General features: G+C 36.1%; 1 protein-coding gene across 6 annotated transcripts in view; it reads right to left on the bottom strand.

Annotated features, from left to right (window-relative positions):
* FGF14 (fibroblast growth factor 14) overlaps positions 1–21,869 on the bottom strand; it is a 406,789-nt gene that overhangs the window by 102,028 nt on the left and 282,892 nt on the right. For 3 of the 6 annotated variants that reach the window (XM_062566803.1, XM_062566804.1, XM_062566802.1), the window contains one exon: positions 7,802–7,912. The exons of the other annotated variants lie outside the window; for them this stretch is intronic. In XM_062566803.1, the coding sequence (XP_062422787.1) occupies positions 7,802–7,912 (111 nt within the window). The remainder of the gene's footprint in view (positions 1–7,801; positions 7,913–21,869) is intronic. 6 annotated transcript variants of the gene reach the window in all.

Below are 21,869 nucleotides of genomic sequence, written 5' to 3'. Positions count from 1 at the left end.
CGTCTGCAGTGAGTTGTTCCAAATTTAGAAAGGGCAGCCCTAAGTGTGACCAGGTAGCGTCACAGTGTATACTTTCTGTAATTAGATTGTCAGAAACCTAAGTGAAGAAAAAAGTGAAATATATTTTCAAGGCATAAGTAGGTACGTTCTCAAGGTGTGAAAACTTCTGGTTGGTCAAAGGTTACAAACATGCAAATAGTTTATGATGAGGCTGATCAAATTTTCATAATTGAAAAAAAAACATATGTTGACTATTAGAACTTAAAGATGAAAAAAAATCCTTTCCTTCAACAGCAACATTGTCTGGAATATTCTCATGCAGAAAACAAATATGTAACATAAGATCTTTTTAGGCTTTTACAAAGCCACTGTAAAGCTAGGAACTGTAGCAGGGTACTTCCTACAGCTGTAGAAAGAAACATACATTAAAAAGAGCTCTAGAAGAGCAGAAGAAGAAATTTATTGGATTAGCACAAATACAAGTTATTTTCATTTCTGTAGTTTTCAAGTCTGAGTCATGCTAGATCTTACTTGGTTGGTCATTATGAAAAAAAGCTTGGTACGGAGAAGATTCCTTCTTTAATTTATAGGAGATGTGAATCAGGGAAACAATGGACAAGGTATCCTAGGAATATATAGGCTATAGACTGCATGATTTGAGGGCTTTCAAATTTGCAGTATAATTTGGAAGTTTTAAAATAACCATTACCCTCAACTGATACAAAGCAAAAGCTAGCAAAACCACCTGGGTTGGTGGAAGGAAAGGGAGGATCAGTCTGTCACAGAACAAATGGGTTTCAAATAGAATCGACCACCCAGGCTTACTGTTAAGGCTAAAAGGACCAAGAAACAAATTAAAAAAATGAACAAGCAGGCAGTTAAGGTGTTTTTTTTTTTTTTTTTTTTTTTTTTTAAGGAGGAAAAAAAATCCCATGAGGAAAACTGGATATGAAAGCCATATTAGAGGAAAGGCAGCAGCCATGCTTTGCCCTCCACTGCAATTTATTTAGGAGACACTAGGAGAGAAAACAAACAATATTTTTATGAGGAAAAAGGTGAATATAAACAAAAGTCATCCACAGAAAACTGCTGAATGAAAAATAGCTTCAAATCATAGTGTCCAGTCCAAACTTCTAGAAAGTAGATTTCATTTAACGTATTACTAATAAAAAATAAAGCAGCAAAACTAGAAAAAAACAGCAATCATTGAAGGAGAACTACAGGCCTTTAACACAACAGTGTTTTATGTAACCTACAAAATTACTTGAGTGGCTTATAGTTACTGGTGAATTTAGAAAGCACTGTAGAGGGGATATTATGCATATTTTACTGCTACCAAGTTTTAAGTAGAGATTGTCACAGCTGCTGTAATTAGTCTAAGACCATAAAATTTTAGAGCGCAAACTCACGTACAGAATATTCAGCATCTACCGCAAAATCTTTCAGGCTTTGGTGAAACTAGGGAGCTAGTCTACATGCAATTATTGATTCTTAAATGCTCAAAGTGCGTGCTTCACATGAAGATCTGCAAAACATGCACCAGTAATGCACAGCATGTGATTTTTATGTGCTCAGAAGCTGGCCAAAGGACAAATCAAATTCCTCCAGAACCTGGATGTGCAGTACTCGTCACTGGGCAATATTTCTATACCGATTGCAAATTTCAAACCTTTTGAAGATTCAGTTGTGCTATCTGCCGCTCTGCCTTAATGAAGCATAAAGCTTTCCAGAGTTTCCTGGCATTTGAGACCTAAAAAGACAAACTATGCCCTTACTTGAATGGGGGTGTAAAAAAATCCATGCTCCTAACTCTTGCCTAGCTCTAAGACAAGTCCAGAACCAAAAATAAGTGGGGTGTGAGGTCCCAGAATGTCTTTATTTACCTAAGCCCAGTTCAGTAAGTCTACAGATGGGTTGAGAGACAGCACTCTTGAACAGCCCAGAAAATATAATTTTGTCTGTGCTCAGTTCTCCCATAGCTCGCACATAAGTATAAATCCTAGTAAATCCAAACTTGAATAAGAGAAGGAAACAGAAAAGAAATCAAGTTATCCAAACAGCAAAAAATACATGATTAAAACCCTTTCTCCTCTCTGGCTCTGAACCCATACACAATCTCTTAGCTCTATTTTGTATTCCCTCTAAACTGTGTCTATAAAGTAGATGATTTCTTTTATTTTTCATATGCTTGCAAGCCTACTCCCATCCTAAGAGTTCAGAAAATGTGCAGGGCAGGTCACAATAAAATCTTACATGGAAAAAACAGAATTGTGATTGTTATTTTTCTAAGGATTGTGGACGAGATTTGCTGGTATAAATCTGAGGTGGATTCTGAATCTTCCAAAAGTCTGGAGCAAAGCCAAAGTTTCAGTGAAACCCCACTTTTTGATTTGATATATCATTCCTGTACTTGAGCAAAACACACACAAAAGAACATATTTCTTTTTCTTTCTCTCTCTCTTTTTTTTTAATTTAATAGCATCACAATGTAGTAACTTGAAATCTGAAATGCCTGAAATCAATTACTTTGTTATCCCTGCCAAAGTCTATTTAGGTATGGCTGATTTCTAGCTACAGGAAAATTGCCATTATAGAACACTTTTTCTCAGTATAGCTTGCTTGAGACCAGTTACTTAAGGCTTATGAACTTGCTATCCATTCTGCAATGCTCTGCCGTAGCGCTAAGTCAACTCAACATCACACAGTACTGAATAGGTTAAAGGCAACTATCTGTTTAACTTATTTCCATCTACAGGCCTAAAGACAAAAACGATGACTTCACCAAAACATCTTTTAGATGAGTAATGAGTGCAGGGATGTTCATATTCAAAGATATGGCCATCCATTTTGTATGGGAAAAAAAACTTTCCACCTGACTGATGTTACATGAGATGCAACTCAAGTTCACAATGTATGCTTTGGTATGGCTGAACATGGACTCCATTGATTATGCCACCTTGACAAAGATTCAGCAAATGGGAGAAACAGGCTTATCTAACTCCCGAAGGTGATATAAATAAATGACTAAATGCCTGTACAATTGTTTGAATACAAACTGTAGTAAAAAAAAGAAAAAAAAAAAAGTGGAAAAATCAAACCACACATATTTCAGTTTAGCAGTCCAAATTTAACAGTGCTGTAGGTTGTTGCAGGTGTTGCTTTTTAATCTTCATATGCTTTATTTCTGTGTAATTATCTTCTTTGCTTTACAAGGATGCTGTGAAAATTTTTTTTATTAATATCTTCAACCTGAAATATTCTAGTGGCAGGTACTTTAGAAAGACTTCCTTTTTAATAAAGTTAAAACTTCCATATTCAATTTGGAAGATATAAATAACCATTTGGAGAATGTATTATAAAATTAAAATAAAGAGTGTTAAATAGCAGCATGATTTCTTGAAAACAAACTTTTCTAGGTATTAAGTGTCATAAAGGAAGTATGTTGTTGCATAATTAAACAAGATATGTGCACAGTAGAGCCAAATCAAATTTTATTGGGTAAGCTTAATTTTGGCATTAACAGCTAATGAAATATAGCCAGGTAAATGATCAATGTTTTCTTAGCCTGTTTTAAATGCAACTGTAATGTTATATTTCGTGAGGGACATGAATAACAAAATTTCAGCATCAAAATCAGGTTTATCACCCATTAAGGATAGTATCATTTCTGTGGAAGTTTATCAGTGATTGCTGTCCAAGATACTGAGTAGTGCTAAGTAATTCTATGTTTCAGCCTCCAAAATTAAAGAATTTGAGTTGCCTCTATTCCAAATTAGATTACTCTTCCTACTAAAAACAGCCTTCGTTCATGAGACCAAATGTTAAAAAAGTTCGAAGTCCAATGTTGAGACATTTTGGGTGGGGAGGAGGACGGAAGGGGAACATAGAGCCATATTTGTTACCACGAGCACAACATGGAAATCCTCCTTAATTTTTTTCATAGTTTCTGTATAGTAGGTCATTTTTCCAAATTAATAATGGTTAGGCCCATGGGAAAAAAAAATGCAAAAAACTAGGCCCCGAAGCAAGTTCCATTTTCACCAAGTAATGCTGAGAACTTCTGCAAAATCTAGGAAAAATAGAAGCTTGAGAGGAACAGCTATGCTAAATAGGATCGCAACAACCAAGTCTACCATTCTAGCCATGATTGCTCCCGCCTTATACTACAAAAGTCACAAACAAGTATCAGAAACTCTAAGGCATTACATGAAGTTGAAAGAGAAAACCAGCTAACGGAAGAAAAGTAATGTAAAAAAGCCTCTTTCACATGTCACTGAAAGTTTGGCAAAAACGCAGACTGTACACACAAGATGATTTAAACTAACAGCCCCAGTCTGACGATGTGATAATGTGGAAACTCTGTACCATTAATCAACACCTGGATAAGCTAATACTCCACCACAAAACATTACTGTCCTGTCAAAAATACAAAAAGGAGATAACAACAATGAATGGAGACCCATCATTCTGTATGGGTTGGGTGCTGGTAGCACGGCCACCAACATGATGTCTAAGCAGAAGAAAGTACACTAAGGGATGCAGTTACAAGCAGTCACATCTGATCTTTCTTTTCCCACATGCCTCTTCTCATGTGAGGATTGTGCAGTGATACATTAAAAATCTTACTGTCTATACGGGCAGAGCCTTTCCTCGGCTTTAAGACAAGCTGGGACAATAACTTACGCTGTAACAGTTGACAAAGATGTACTATAAAAAGATGCAGAGTGGAATTTTTGAGGACCTCCATTTCACTGACAGCTCTATTTCACTGAAATCTCTGGTAATACTCATTTTGGCTTCAGATAGAAGCAAAAAGCCAACACTAAAGAAACTACCAAGAAGCTCTGAAGACAAATAAGAATGAATGTTAAGATAACTACTCGAACTGAGCAGACTCCAGTTTACTCTTTCTTTGCACTAGCCCTCTATAACACTCTAATTCCAACAGTGTGCAATTCATATTTACTGACGTACATATCAAATGAGTACAAAAGTGATATGTGCACTTCTTGATGGAATTTTTATTTTAAGTAGTCCTCTAACTGCTTAACGCACATGGATACAGAATAAATTGCAACAGCACCAAAAAGTGGTAACAGAACTGAACTTCAAACAGCTTCTTTACTAAAAACAAAAAACAAACTTCTCTGTTCCTCTACCATTCACTCACTCTGGCTTCTCCAAGACCCTCCGCTACTCAGACAGTCTATTACATGAGGAGGCTTTGGGGACAACCAATAGTGCAGAAGACACGTGAAAGGCTGGCATAGATGCATCCTGTTTCCCGTGTTTTTATGAAATACTTCAAAACTGTTATAAAGAGAATGAAAGATATCCTTGCTATCAAAGTAAGAGTACTATTTCTCCTACTGACAGCTAATATATGTCCATCCCCTCCCACACTGGGTTCATTAACAGACACTCTGCAAACTCAGCGGTCAGAAGATTTCTTCTTCCCAATCTGAGCCCAGCAGGAGGGCAAGGCTGTGACTGGGACTGCGCTTATTCTTCTGCGGTTGCCAAAACTTATTTACCAGTAAGCCTCACACATGAATTATCATGATAAGGAGCTCACAAAAGAAGAGATCAAAAGACTAGAAATTATATCCAAAGAAAATGGATTTTTAAAAGCAAAAGAGAAAAGGAAACCCAAAATACGGTAAAATAAAGAAAAGTGACAAAAAAGCAAGAGTTCAACAGGAAATGGAGGAAACAGAGTGGAAAAGTGAAAGAATTGAGAAGACTGACAGCAGAAAAGAAACACATATGTATACACTCTTGAATATACCAAATATATAAACTTTAAAATAACATGTTAATCTTTTCAACTCTTGATACAGTGTTGATACTTACATACTAGCAAAATTTAAGGTGATGATAATATGTTTCCTGGCAAATACATTGATTTTACATCATTATAGTCTAGCCTCTCTTTCTCGATCAATACTATAAAATTGGACTAATGAAGAAATAAACAATGAATCACACTATTTAAAGAAAGAAAAAAAAATTCCTTCAAAAAAAAAAAATAATTTCAGCCTAAAAGTCATGTCAAAATAAAACATAATATTATCTAACAATACATTGTTCAAAACATAAAGTACTTTTATCTGGTATTTGTGTGGTTTTTGACAATGTCTACATTTTAGAATATTTAGAATATTGAATATTCATTCTACATTTTGGAACAGCTGAGAAGAATAAGAGAGAGGGGCAGACAGATGGAAGCCCAGAAGGGCAGGGAAGAGGGGAAAGAGGGGAAAAATAACCTAGTAAGGAAAGAAAGGAAGATTATTGAAGTTGTTAACAGTGAAAAGAGGAAAGTAACGTATTATTGCATAGCTTCACAAAGATTCCAAATCTATGTTTAGAGTTGCAATATAAATACATAGAAATAATATAAAACATTCAAAAATTGCTGCCCATAAACACCTCCTCACTGAAGCTGAAAATAAGAGAAATACAGAAAGAGAGAGAAGATATACACACACACTCTAAGACAGTTATTTCTCAGACCTCATATTGTCAAAGCTTGTATGAAAAGCAGTAATGATCCGATCTGTACAAGGTCTCAGTATCTGGTCCAGTACAGGAATGGGCATGAGAGATGGACACGCAAAAGAAAAGCAGAAAAAAACAAAACAAAAAAAAGGAACAGAAAGGGAAAAGAAAGAACCTGGAAAACCAGCAGAGGTAGAAATACACATCAAAATAGATTAATCAATTAATTTTCTCAAATTAGAAAGATAAAGGAGGATCATGCTATCTGTTGATCAAATACGTTAAAAATTATACCCATGCATTAAAGGGATGGGAGCCTATCCCAGAAAAAGCAGAAATCGCAAATCTCTTAGTTTCTGCAATCTAATCCCAACAACCTTGAGGCAACTAGAGGCATATTTATATATGCATAGTAAGTAGATAAATGCTTTATATTCAATACGCTTAAAATAGAATTTAAGAACACATAGAAATATATTACATAAATATCTCCAACTATAACTGAATAAAAAGATACAAATTTTCTATGCTAAGTGGAAAATTAAAAATCCATTGTTTCTAGAATAAGAATAGATTAGCTTAATTATCATTTGCAGCTCATGTTATCAAATGTACACGTTGACTGAATGAAAATATGTGCCAGTATCACACAAAATGAAATATAGCAAAGCAGTGATCCACACTGACCTTCAGAGTTTCACCATTTTTACCTGGAATATTTTTCAGAACTGCCTAGTAGAGCAGTCCCTACACTTGCAGAAATCCTATTAAAACCATTGGAACTCTTGCTGGTATAGGGACTGTAGGATCAGTTTCTTCAGCCCCAATTCAGCAAGATACTTTGGCGCTTTGAACAGGAGTTAAACAGTTTAGTTAGACTTTTTTTTTTTTTTTTTGGCTTTGCTGAATCAGAGACTATGTTATCAGGTTTTCAAATAATTTGGTCTTTCTTTTTTTTTTTTTTAACTTATTTATTTACAGATAATAAAACTCTTTTAAATAAAATGCTTACGAAGAAATTATCAGAATACTTAACTTTGCTCCGAATGCCTCACCAGTGAGGTCTACCAGGAGTTCTACCTTCGTTTCCAGTGAAAATACATTTAGGTCAACATTCTGCACGAGACATGCTGGTGGTTATTAGATTTAAAATTGACAGAAACGTTTCTTTGTCTTCCTCTTTTTGGACCAAATACATTCAAAACCCCTCAAAACCCATTAAAATCATGTCTGCACGTATATATGTGAACGAGTCAATCTGTGTTTGCGATTAATACATCCGCCTATAGCAGTCACTTACTAGAATTACTGCTGTCATCCTTGGTTCCATCGAGAGTTCCATCGGGGTGCATTTGCAAGTAGTAGCCTTGCCTGCAATATAACCTGGTCACTATACCCTTGAGCTGGGGATCTGAAAGACAAACATATTTTGTCACTAGCCTCAAAGCTTTTTCCAAGAGTTATCCCTATTTCTCTCACGGTAGAAGGAAGTCGGTTGAAGCAGCATGGCTGTCTTAAGGTAGTACTAAACAGGGTGGTTCCTGATGGAGATGAAGCAAAGAAAAAAGAAATGTTTCTGCGGAATATTATTACTCCAGTTTTATGTCCTGTTTGCTGCCTTGAACATCCTTCATTACAATTAACAGAGGTAAAACAGAAAAAAAAAATAAAAAAAAACCAAGAACCGTACATAGTTAAAAGATTTAAACTAGGTTAGGCCCTAAAACAAACTTTAGACTACATCAGCAAATATAGAGCCTTACAAAAACTAACAAAACACGTAAAAATCCTACAGATATTTCATATATATTAGTAACTTACTTAAGTTTTAATGACACTTGCATGAATATGTCTATTCTTTTTACTTTCTACCAAAAGTGATAAACTTATCTGTTATAATATTTTGTAATGGTCCCATATGGAGAGTTCCCAAAATATTTTACCAGTCAAGAGGCAGATACCATTCACCTGCCTTCTTCCATCCCCCAGTGAACAACGCCCACGATGAGGGCAGGACATAGCCCTTCTTAATCAGAAAAAATAACTGAAAAATACCTTAGTAAGCTAAAAGTAAATGGGAAATTTAGGTAGCTGAAAAGTTAAGCAACCCCGTTTAATACTGTACATTTCGGAAAATTGCCAACAATTGAGCAGAGGCTACAGAAACAACAGTTTTATGATTCATCTCAAGGATGGTGCTTTACCAAATCACATATTAACCTCCTGCAGAACTGGCTCAGTGCTGAGGGAAAGGACATCACCTCTTTAAAAGCCTGACAGCAGTACTTGTGCAAGATATTGGTTTATGTTGTTGTTGTATGTTGGATAATGTTGTTAGAAATCAGCTATTAGGCCCAATTCTAGGTAACCAATATAATAAGCTGTCAAACTGTGGGGACATGGCAGGAAACAAGTATCTGTGGTATCATGCTTAGCGTCATAATAATGAACTAAAATCATGAAGATTTTTAGATAGATAATCAATAAAAATGAACTGTTAAAACCTAAATTATTTTCAGGAAAATGTGTGGCTAGAATACAAAATCCTTCCTTTAATTTGTGTATAATTGCTCTCACAATCAGTCATGCTGGGTTACTTACAATATCCTTAGGGAAGGTGAAAATAATGACTTATAAACAAAACTGCCTCTATGCAGAATATTTAAAAGTTTTCTGTAAGGACTCAGTTCTATGAAATGATCATGAAAATGATAATTTTTTCTTGAGTATCCATTATATTCCAAAAGAAATTGTCAGTTTGTATTACAAAGTCATATTAAACCAATATACCAATTTAAATTAAAAATTTAAGATGAACAAAATAAACGACAAATATCACAGAAATTGTTACCATAAATATTAACATTGTAAAGTCTTTAAAGCATGGAAATTACTAGTATAAATACTTGATGATTAACACATAAGCAAATTACAATTTTTTCTTTTTTTCTCTTTTTTTCCCTGCCCACTACAAATTTTGCCCTCCAGGAGTTTTTACATTAGAAAAAGTTTCTCTGTTTTTATATAATCTCTTGTATTCAGAGAAACTCTTTTAAAATGTATAAATAGCATAAACTATTTTCTTTGCATGTACTATCTCAATCATTATTTAACCATTATTTAGAAATGAAAAAGTGAGTTCCTTTCACACAGGTGCTTTTCCTATTAATAATGCATGCTTTCAATATACATTTCCAAACTGATAGTTTTAAAAGTAGTTGCTTTATACATATTAAAATTGCATCTTAAAAGACTAAAGAAAATAATTAAGGCAATTTTATTAAAATTATAGCTTTAACAAACATTTACAGTAAAGACATCACTATTTTGAAAAACTCTTTCTACACACAAACATGAACAAAATCAGCTTCCAGCTTCAAGGAAGTAACTCATAAGAAAGAAACTACAGTCAGCTCATTATCACTAGCTGTTTATGCCTACGCATTGTTCAAAGGGAGCAATGTGAAATTTAGAAGTGCCTTTCACAGTTGTTCTTTAGCATCATCCTATTTTACTTATTTTTTTAAATTCAAAATAAAATCTACCTTCTAATATTTTTAACAAGGAATCATACAACCATTTATCTTTGTTTTTGCCAGAAGTATTATTTAACTCTGCTTTACCTGCTATCCAAAAATATATTTGAACGAAAATTGTGTGCTGGACAGGTACGCAATTCAGACAGAATTTCAGACTACATAAGATGGGATAAGGTCTGAAACCCCATTTATTTGTTCACTCAAGTTCAAATAGAGTGAAATATCCTACCATAATAACGGAGGATCTTAGTTGTGCGTTTTAGCTCATTTGTATAGAGTTTTAATGGTTTCAGTTGTCATACGGATTATTAGAACACTTTCCCCGCACCTTCCCAAGAATGCCCTTTCTACCTTAAGATCCTACCTGTCCTTAGGAAGATTAAAATTTTTATTCTTGACAGAAAATTTAATCACAGATTTTTTTACTGGTTTCTAGATGGCAGTATTTAGTCAATATATATCACAGCACTTCAGATCTACAGATCAAAATAGAAGATGAACTGATTGTTTTAGCTAAATAGTGCTCAAAAAACTGTGGGAATTTGACAGTGAGATGCTTTTATCTTAGGCAAAAGGCAGCCCAAAGTTAGTGATGAAGTCATATAAAACAATTTGTTAATCTCAGCACAGCTCAAAGTAAGCAGCAATCAAAAAGACTACTCCACGCAGACTCAAGATAAACATCTTAAAGAAGATGTTTACCTTGTGTAAACATCTGAGACGTCAGGCAAAGAATTTCTCTGTATCCTTGAAGAAAGATAAACGTTCCTTTCAGGTCCTTCCTGAGACACTGTGGCAGCAAGCGGTTAAGAGAAATTCATTTTTATAGTCTTTTGGTTACTGAACAGCAATTACAGTCTCTGAAGAGTTTGTCTACCAATAGTTTCTTTGGAATACTGTAGAAACAGTCGTAGCTTCAGAAGGTTTCCAAACACGTTTCTCAAATCCTTGACCAAACTTTTTTTTTCCCCTTGTCCTTCAGAAACAACGAGCTAACAGTGATGCCCAGAAATACCAACAAAAGGCTGCTGCTGTCTGTCTGCAGGTGCACTGGATATGTTATGCTTGTAACTCCCCTCATAGTGATACAGACAGACCAACACCTACACTTATCCTACACATCCTATACATGCCTTTTTCTTCCCACCAAAATAAATGCATATAAAAGAGAAAGGCAATGGCAAGAGAATATAACCAAATAATAAAATACAAGTGAACAGGATGAGGGTAGATGACTTTAACCAAAGAATTCCCAGTTCTCACTGTTTTATTGTAGATTTTATGCTACTTCTTCTCTTGATGTCCTATTCCCTACAGTCAGATATCTGCTTATCTGAAAGTATTAGTTTCTATTTAATTCTAAACATCTAGACTTCAGAAAAAAAAAACCTTCAACACAGGTCAAAATCAAAAGACCGTTGCACATTTGCTAGTGATTTTAATTATCTCATTTTGGGCCTTGATTTTGAGGAGTTCAGTGTGACAATATAGCAATGACCTTGTGTGGAAAAAAAATATTCTGTCTTGTAATTATTAGAGATTGTCTCTAAAAGCTCAACAACACTCTCCTGAATAAATCAACACCTTCTCAAATCTCTCTCTTCCACAGCAACCTGTGTGACAGCAGTCACTGGCAGCCCCTCTTTATTGCTCTTTTTCCTTGTCAGCGACAATGGCAGCATGTATGATTATAGTTAGCATGCACACTCTCAGGAGCTTTCCGTGTGTCCTCAACAAAGATAGACTTTAATTAAGATGTCTTTGCTTCTCCCTGTAACAGAGGCTACAAAAACTGTTTTGACATTAAGCCTTGACAGGTTGAGTGTAGCTTTTGCTTTAGAAAAATCTTTGCCACTTTGTGTTTTAAATTCAATGTATTTTCAGTTTACAAATAGAATGGCTTTAGCATCTCCTCTTTTCACCCAAGGGAAGATAATATTTAGAGGTACGCTCTCCCCATAGAGAATAGCATCAAATTCATGTTAACAACTGGAAGTTCTGGGTCTGTCACCTTTTACTTGCATTTTATTCTTGCATTTACCTTCTGTAGGATTTACCTTTCAATATTTCAGTATTAAAAACATCATTCCTACTTGTCCAGAATAAATCAGACATCTTTTTAAAGTTTTCTGATACTTCAGTAGTCACAATGAGCTGGCTGTCATTTCTTGCTCTGTGACGTTATGATCAATACTTGTAAAAACTTTCTTCCTTCTCAATTAAATTTTACTTATATCAGAAACATTCCTGATTGGTATTAGGATAAAAACAAACAGTACTTCCCACCCCTCCCACCCCACAGATTTCTTGTGAAACTGTGAAGCAAAACACCAGAACACCCACCCAAAACACAGACATGTTGTACCCACTCTGGACCTACCTATCACCTCGTTCTTAAGTCACTGGCTTGGGATGTGTAAAAGCCCAGTTCTTCTGCTTTTCTGACTTCTCACAGAATAGTACCTTGACAACACAGTTATTTAGACTTTCGGACTAGAACTGCAGTCTTTCCTGACGGAGCCATTCTACTTTGTGTGAAAATTAGATGTCCACCAAGGGAGGGATTAGAGCCTATCCATTAGAACACAGCTTAAGTCAGTCTCTAGCCCTTCATTGCCTTCTACATAGAAGTGCATTAATGATAGGATTCATAACTTCAACCATTTACTATTCATAATATTTGTCAGTATTATTCAGTATTCCGGAACCTTTTACCACTAGGTAAAGCGGCTCCAGAAGAAGGGATCAAATCCTACGCAAAATGCATTTCTCTTTTCTTTGATTCTTAATGTAAAGTATTTCTAGTTCCTGCTCCATCTCCTTTCCCAGCTTTCAAAAGTTTGCTTCTTCTCAAGCGTGCTGTTCAGGTCTTACTTCCAGCAGTACTTAAGAGGTACAGCCAGTGCAAAGAATTATACCATACTCTTTTGTCTGTTTTTGAGGCAAACCCACAAGCATTGCATCATTATCCCAGTACAAAAATATAGCCAAGATCCTCTGATGCTTTCGGCGATTACACAGTCACGAAAGCAAGTTTCCTAAAACAAGTATGTAGTCAAAGGGAAATTCAAATGCAGAACTTTGTACTTCACTTAAAGCTGATAAAATTCTCAATGTGCATCTAAATCCAAAATGCTCCTGTATTTTGAATGTTGATCTCTTCAATTGTTCTTACAATATAGCCATTGCATTCAAAAGCCTTATAGCCTCTTAACTTCTTCATTACTGTGACTGTCCTATTAGCCTGGCCGGTCAACATCTCAAATTTTGTGATCATGCGGTATTTACTTTCTCATGTGGGTTAATAGGAAATAATACAATGTGGGCACCTACATATGAGTACTTTCTGATTTTAAATATTAACATTTTCTAAACCTCATAATACTCCCCAGAAAATTGAAGTCTAATACATTTTTTAAAGAAAAATATATTAAAAACTTTTTACAAGCTGACATACAATTTAATTTGGAAAGCATCTGAAAAACTAATTAAAAAGTATTCCAGAGCATCATGGCAATGCTCACTGGAAAGAGGATAGCAGGATAATTTGCAGTGCAAAGATCTGAATCACACTCATTTTCTTCTGTTACATACAGGAAGCTTTTTCAATAATCCAGAGTGGCAGGGGTCCTTAACTTCTTATTAATTTCATTTACTCCTTGCCAGAATAGATAAAATCATACAAAAAGTAGTAGTATATTCCCTCTGTTTAGATACGCAACAATTTCACTCTGAAATGTGCTGAAACACTTCAAGAACAAAGGGTATTACATTTACTTTTATTTCTTGCTAATGTCAATTACACAAAATATTGGAAGTAACCATTTGCATTACTTTCAAGAAAATTTGTACTTATTTCTACTGACTGTTATAAGTAGCGTAGGCAAACAGATAAATTGCACTGTCAATGAACTGGCATAAAGGAGATTTTTATCTAGTTTCAAAGTGACAACTAGGAATTGCAATATATGTCACAGTCATTGTAGAGCAAATAGACTCAGGGTTTTTTGGGTAGCAGACCAATATAAAAGGTTTTTCTAGTTTCATAGATTCAGTGGAGATTAGTGCAGATTTAAATGCATAAATCAGAAAGCCAACAGAACCACTAGTGCATCTTTTTTAATAGAATGGTAGTTTATTATTTGTTCCTTATCATCAGAAGTAACAACTTAGAGTATAAATGTAAACTGCTGATAAAAAAGGATTAAATTGTGAACAAGGACAAATAAACCTGTTAAATACTTTTAGAAAAATCATGAAAACTAAACCAAAGGAGTACCAAGAAAACTGATGAATTAAAATGTACTTTAACTTTAAGTAATATACAAAATTCCACATGGCCTAGTTGGTTTCTTTATACTTGACAGAAAGCATTTACTATGAAAAATATGGATCAGTAAAATAACTTCAGAATTTTAGAATAAGAGAAGTCAAATTTTTCCTTAGCTGAGCATGTATATATTTTTCCATTTTCTTATTTAATCATTATGCTTTCATATACATCCTCACTATGAAACAACCAATATTGTCTAAACTGATCTATTTGAAAGGCATAACTGTTAAATTAAACAGTTAAAAGGAAAATGGTTAAATGCAAATTGCATTTCAGTCCTCTTAATGAACCAGTAATATTTCTGAAGACTACAAATAGGACTCCAAAGATGTGTGGTCAGGATGAATGGATAAGATTATTAGTTATGAATGGGAAATAAATGTCTTTCCAGATTTGCTATTGGTTAGGAACTAACTATTGTTTCTATATAAAGCAGGATTTTACATGTCCTGCACTAACAGTGCAAAGCACAGTCTATGAATAAAATGCCTTATTTTTTTTAGAAAAAATATTTACTTGTGCAGGAAGCATGAATGCACTAGCATTAATTCACATGGAAGCTTTTAAGAAATATTTTTATATCATTAAACATAATATCATTCATAATTATTTAATAATTTTATAACATTCCTTTGCCCTTTCACAAAGGCTTGCTATTTTCAGTTTCATCTCTGAAATCTCTAAAAGCAAGAGAAAGCAAAGCAAGGCAGTATCACCAAAAAAGACAGAATCAAGAATCTACTGTTTTGTGGTTTTTTTTGGGGGGGGGAGGGGCTCAGGGGCGAGGAGGGGTTGCAGATGATACAGCAATGAATGTCATGAGTTATAGAAAGTGTCTTATTAAGAGTAGTAGACATTTTCCTATACTTTGTTCTACGATACGCTCATGCAGTTGTGTATTTGCGAGGATTCAGAAAAACAGAGGGACAGAAAAGGAAGAAATAAATTCCCCTCCCCCCTTTTCCTTTTTTTTTTTTTTTTTTTTTTTTTTTAACCTCTCCAGATCAAGCTTTCCCTGACATCTTCCCGTTAAGGAAGGGACAAGAATCATGCTCAACATACAAAATGCAAGACCTCATACAAACTGCAAGACTTCATAATCTGGGGTATTAAACACAATAGGAAGTCTTAAGAGAAGCAGCTTTGAAAACTGATCTTCAGCCAGTGAGAAAATAATCCCCTGCACTTTAAGAACATAGTCTATTCCATTTCTAATTCAGAATTACAATTACGAAACAGTGGTCAAGAAAATTGAAAGCATCAGGTACTTTGGAAGCTGCGATGACATCATTTCTTGTGTAAGTTTAATTTTAAAAAGAAATACTGGAAACTCTTAAATAACTAATTATCATCATCAAGAAACATATTCTGAATAATAATAAAAAAAGAGTTACCCTTCCTTTAGATGGATGCTTCACCTTCACTAAAGAAGGTATAGCCTGTCTGCCAATACTAACAGATCTTGTAGGTTGATTTCTTGGAAAAAAGAGAACTCAGTGACAACATTTGTGTTTACTTTTAATGGGACTTGATTTCTTCAGTTATCAGTATTGCAAAGTAGCGCCTCTTTACTGGAGGTACTTCCTGGTTATTTTCTGAGTTTAAGGTTATTTTGGGCCATGACTTCAAGCGTTTTTTTCATCTCCTCTCCTACTTCTGCTAGGAGTACTAGGAATATTAACCAGGAACATGCAGAAAACAAGCTCTTGTGAAGTTGCATGATCCCAGGATCTGGGCCTTAAGGAAGTTGGTAAGTTTTGAGACTGGTGACGAAGGAGAGAGCACAGAAAACTGCTACAGCTGATCACTCAGCAGTTCCTTCTCCAGGCACCTCAGCAGAACCATCGCTGCCCTGTTTCCCTGGAGCAACTCTTGCTTCAAGACTTTAGCAAGAGAATCTGTATAAGGGGAAAATTGCTATGTTTTGATGCAGATCTGCCTCAAAAAAGGGGGGGGGGGGCTATAAATCTCTAAGGCTGATTTTTATTAGAACACAAACAAATAGCTTTTAAGTAGATAATCTGAAAGTGAAACAGAAAAGAAATGAGAGTTTTAAAACCAATATCCTGTCTACTGTATTTTTGCAGTGACCTCATGGCCTGTTTTTTTTCAGCTAGCATTGCCTCTAGGCTAGCACCTTCTAGGTCTTAAGAAATAATTCTTCTTTAGCAGCTCAGAGAACTGTCTATACATCCACCTCCTGTACTTTTTAAGTCTCCCAAATATCTGCTCTGTTTCTCACATCTTGTCTTTCACTTCCTACCTGCATTACTCTGCTTTTTGGCATCTCCTCCCAGCTATGCCATCTCCAACTATGCAGAGCAGTCAGAAGGATGTAAGACAGCCATTCTGTGTGGTCCCAAACTACATCTTAAACTTACTAAATTATGAAAAAACTACCTTGTGAACTTAAACAAATATGCCTTCAATCACATATATCCTCCACCAGAAATTTATGGAAACACTCTGATTCTCTGTGTGCTGACCATGCCATCAAAAAAAAAAAAAAAAAAAAAAAAAAAAAAAAAATCCAACTTGTAGCTACCAGGAAATACAATACAGTCTTTAATTTCTAGTTGTATACATAGAACCGTATCAGCACATGTCAAAGCTACCAGAAACTTCATCAGCATTCACGTGGACTTTGCAGAGCAGTGAGTCAGCGTGAAAGCCCATGGCAATTCTGAATGTACATTTTCTCCTGAGACGAGTAATACAAAACTGCAAAAACAAACAACAACAACAAAAAAAACCCCACGTATTCTTCATCTCTGCTGAGCCACAATACTTCCACAATGACGGCTCCTCCCTTCACTGTTTACTTGGCCAAAACTGCTTACACCAGAATCATTCTCTATTAAATATGGTATTCTCTCACAACTAATAGTAGAAGCTCAATTACATCTGTGAAGATACTAATTGAGGCAAATTCCAGAACTTGCAGTGGGTATTTTCCAAAGACGCAGAAAGTGAGATTCTTCTGACCAGGTGTGGATCTGAACTAGAAATCATGAAATAGGCAGTTCTAGACTTCCCTTGTTTGAAGGGAAAGATCAAAAATGCATTTAGTGATTCACACACAGAAGAACCTATTAACAAGCACAAATACCAGCTATGCAAGTTACATTCACCCAGTACATCCACGAATTGGTTAGCCCTGCTCACCCTCTGAAGTCCCCAAGTTTTGGGCAAGCCTTTCCTCTCTAGGAATCAACTTCAGCATCATCAAACCATTCTGTCTGGACTAGACTTGCGGTCTCAGTCCATAGGAGACCCACCTATCTTATAAAAATGCAGCTGTGTGGGCACAACTGATTTTAAACTGGTTTGATCAGCATCCTCTACAATCAGCTATTGACTTGCTCACTTGTCCCTTACTGGCATTTCCATTCCACCCTTTTTACTTAGAAGCTTGTCCTGAACATTTTTACAGAGTATACACACTCAGTTAGCATGTTTAAAACAGAAAGAGACTGCAGGTGCATCTCACTGTGCTGATAAAGACTGGGACTCTACTATGAGACACTACTCAAAGGAGCAAGCAGGTATGCTTCTAAAGAAGAAATTACACTCCTTCTGAATATTAATATTAAAACCACTTTAAATCTCTTATGCTTCCTGCATATTTATTACACTGAGAAACTAAATGTTATTTGAAGCTAAAATAAGAGAGATTGAAAAGCTGGGAAATCATCCCCAGGATTTCTACAGCAATTTTTGTTAGTGTCTAAGTGATATTCCAGAGACTGTAGGATATCAGTGGATATCGCTGAGCAGCTATAATCACTGGTGCAATTTCTATACAGTAATAACATCCAGATGACAGTGTCTGACTGAGTATTCCCCTCTGCTTTCTTTAGCTTCGTGATCCGGCATCCCAGCTTCCGAACGGGGGGGACGTAGCTCCGAGCCCGAAGCGCGGCGCCGAACTCGGCTGATGCCCTCGCGGCTGCGCTCTCACCAGCGCACTAACATGCTAACTTCAAACCCCTGCGCTGACTCGGCACAGCGTACAGAAACGCCGCCTGCCCTGTCTTCACCTCCTCAGGCTCGCGTGCTCCTGCTCGGGCTGTTTGAGGCACCCTCTGAGGGTTATTCCACCATACCTCAACCACAGATGTTGCGAGCGCTTCTTATTACAGATGACCTATTATGTGGTTTAGCGTTATAGCACATCTCCAGTGCAATATTTACATGTACCTTATAATCAATATAACGTAACACCACAAAACACACAGCACTAACTTGCCAGTATGATATAAATCAAAACTTCTGCAGCTCCAAAGCGCAGCCAGAAAAAAGGACTAGAAAAGCCATGACTAATTTATAAAACTGTCCAAAAAGAATCTATTCCGCTTGCAATAAAACTTATATTACATACGAAGTCTTTGTTTATTTTTTCAGGGGCCTTTGATATAGCTTTCCATTTCTATACTAAAACATAGCAGAAATCTCTGACATTAATCTTGTGCAGATTTGACATACAAGCCAAATTCCCTATTCTACACTCAGATAGGAGGGGCCTTGATTATACTTTATCAAGTTCTTCATTGAAATCCACATCAGTGGCTCTGTCCAGTAGGCTACACTTGATTTCTTTAAGACATTATTTTTAGCTGTATGCGAAGTGTGCATTTGGAGTTTGAACCAAAGAAGGAAGAGGAGGAAAGTGGAAAGAGAAGTTAAAAGCTCTCCTTCCTCTGACTGATCCGCTGTTCGTGCTCCCACGGACACGACGGCAAGAACCGGTCCGGTGCAGCAAACACCCTCCCTTCTTCCTCCAGTCGCCACCTCCATTCATACTGCAGCTGCAGAGCGATACAAAACTTACAGCAGGTTTTATTGGCGCATGGTTTGTGGACAAGCCAGAAATCTGTCACTTTATAATCGGAGTATCACTTTAGCAATTCCTGGGGAATACAGCAACACAGCAAAGGAAGTGCAAAACATTGGAAAGCAGCTGAGCCGTGACTTTGGTTTCAATAAAAATTCTGAACATATTGGTCCAGTCCCTATCTAAGGTAGCTACAGGGCCTTTGCCACTGTGTTATCAAAGCATCACAGAGTTTTTTATTGACTTTTTGAAGGTGGTGTTGCAACAACAAAGTAGAGACCTGATATCAGCTCATCTCACGGATAAGAACTGACACAAATGGCTTCAGGTTTCTGAGACGAGTGCGCTGACTTGCTTTCAAAAAGGTCATAAACTATGCCAGGAGCCTAGGAAAGGAATCTAAAGCGAGATGAGGCAAATTAAAGCAAGTAACAGTGTAACCGCAGACACTGGCAACAGAGAAAGGATGTGTATCTGAGTCTTCAAAGCACCAGCAGCTACCTGAGGCACAAGGGCTGGCCTTTGTTTCTAAAGCCAAGAGCAACAAAATCATAAATTTTTACTGAGATAAAAAGCAAACCCTTGAAATAAAAAGAAAAAAAATGAATTAAAACATTTTCCATTCTCCTCTAATGGGCTTAAGTGAGCGATGCTGTATCACTGGCAATTTCAATGTGGACAAAACACTGGGTCGCCCCAAAACACAAACAAATCATCTGTAAGTCACAGAGTTTGTAACCCTTCATTTCATGGCAAACTACATGCTTAATTCGGCCAAAGAATAGATATTTTATTTCAGTGTAAAGTGAAATTGTATTATTTTAAAATTAACTTGGTTGACAATTTGAAATAAAAAGTTATTTAAGTCTGGGAAAATAACAAAAACTGGAAAATATCTATCTGAAAATAAAAGGTTTACTCCAGAATTGATTCCAGTATCTTCCTTTTCCCCCCACAATTGCTTCTAGATTCCCTCCCTTCTCCCTTCACTGAGCTCTATGGTCTTTGAGGACGCTTCTGTTGTTATGAGTTCTGCATTTCAGTGTGCAACAAGGTTGCAAAGAAAAACATCCTTAAAAATTGCCCAGTGCTACAGAACATTCCACCTAACATGAGAAGGCACAAAAATCCTTTCCACTTGACCAAAGGGGATCAATTCCGCTTGGTGTCTAGTTTCACTTACCGGAACAGTTCTGATATACATAAAAGGACCTAAAACCTAAGAACTCATCATAAAGTATGCCCTATTCTGAAACACAGGGGTATTTAGGAAGCAGAATACTACTACCAAATTCAAATTCTTGTTAGAGCAAAATTTACACCCTCCTCTCGGAGAAAGCGACGTGCACTCAGAAAGAGCATCGTCCTCTAGGGAATTTCCATTGCTGCACCCTGAAATCTCTGGAAATCCAATTCTGACACAAAGAAAACTTAAAATCAGCTTTTGATTTCTGACAAAAAACAAACAAACAAAAAACAAGCAGCCTTTGTTTTTTTAGCTTACTTTTTTTTTTTTTTTTTTTTTTTTTTTTTTTGTAACAAAAGGCCTTGCAATTATTCACGGAAATTATTATTTGGGCCTGAAATAAAGGTTGGTTGTTTCCAGTACACCTGGGGGAAAACCAGGACAAGAACATGCCTGACATTGCAGAGTTACAGTCAAAATACCCGGGCCTCAAGCAGATTTCCAGGAAAAGCCTAAACACTGCCCTCACACATAGCAAAGGATGCAGAAAGAGGGATGGTTTGTCCAAAGTGGCAACAGGAATGAGATTTTCTTTGTCCTAGCCCAAGATCTAGGTGGTCCTACCTAAACGAAAGGATTTGCTCTGACTGGAAAAGACACAATTAGATAGCAACTGGATAGACAGAAACCACTGTTTACAAGCATGTCAGAGACCCATTACTACCCTGAACTTTACATTAAATTGAGTATATTTTTCTGAACAAGACAATATTACTTCCATAGGTTAAGGATTTTGCTGAAAGAATTTAAAGTGAGAAGAAGCAGAAACAGCTTGCCACTGCGAATAAAACAAACAGATGACAGCAAAAATACCCATTGCCTATTAGAAAAGTCAGCCTCCTATGTGTGTAGCAAGGTGACACCTCATAACAACTTCTGCCAGTGCTTTAATATCTAGTGATAAAGGCAACTGGGAAACAAACAAGAAATGTCTTGTAACCAGTTTTGAAACAATTACAGCAAAAATAATCTACTTTAAATTTATACTTTCACCAATTCATGCTAGCTACTGGATACATGTAGTCAAGAGCAAATAATTTCTCAGTGGAATTACCTTCTTTGAAAGTCACAAAGCATTTTAATATCAGTCTTCACACCCTGTAAGCAGGTCTAAGACTTTTCATGAGAAGGTACACCTAGAGGGAACCTCTGTTTTTATTGTCACGTCTGCACATCTGCATCTGCTTTTAGTGATTCATATGTAGCATTCCAGATGAGTAACTCTTTTTCTGATCCTGCTTGATATCTTTCTTATGCTGTCCCTAGAAGAAACAAGCTCGTGAGATCTTTTGACAGCAACATGCAGACTGCAGAAATATCTAGCTACTTACCACAGTGTACCATAATGTCACAGGTATTCAGCTAGTCCAATTTATGCCAAAATTAGCATATAGGTGTGGAAAAATGGATAAAGCA

Source organism: Rhea pennata, chromosome 1 (assembly GCF_028389875.1).
Source record: "Rhea pennata isolate bPtePen1 chromosome 1, bPtePen1.pri, whole genome shotgun sequence".
NCBI classification, from domain to species: Eukaryota; Metazoa; Chordata; class Aves; order Rheiformes; family Rheidae; genus Rhea; species Rhea pennata.
The sequence above is the reverse complement of the archived record's forward strand: the minus strand, read 5'-3'. Positions and strand labels throughout refer to the sequence as shown.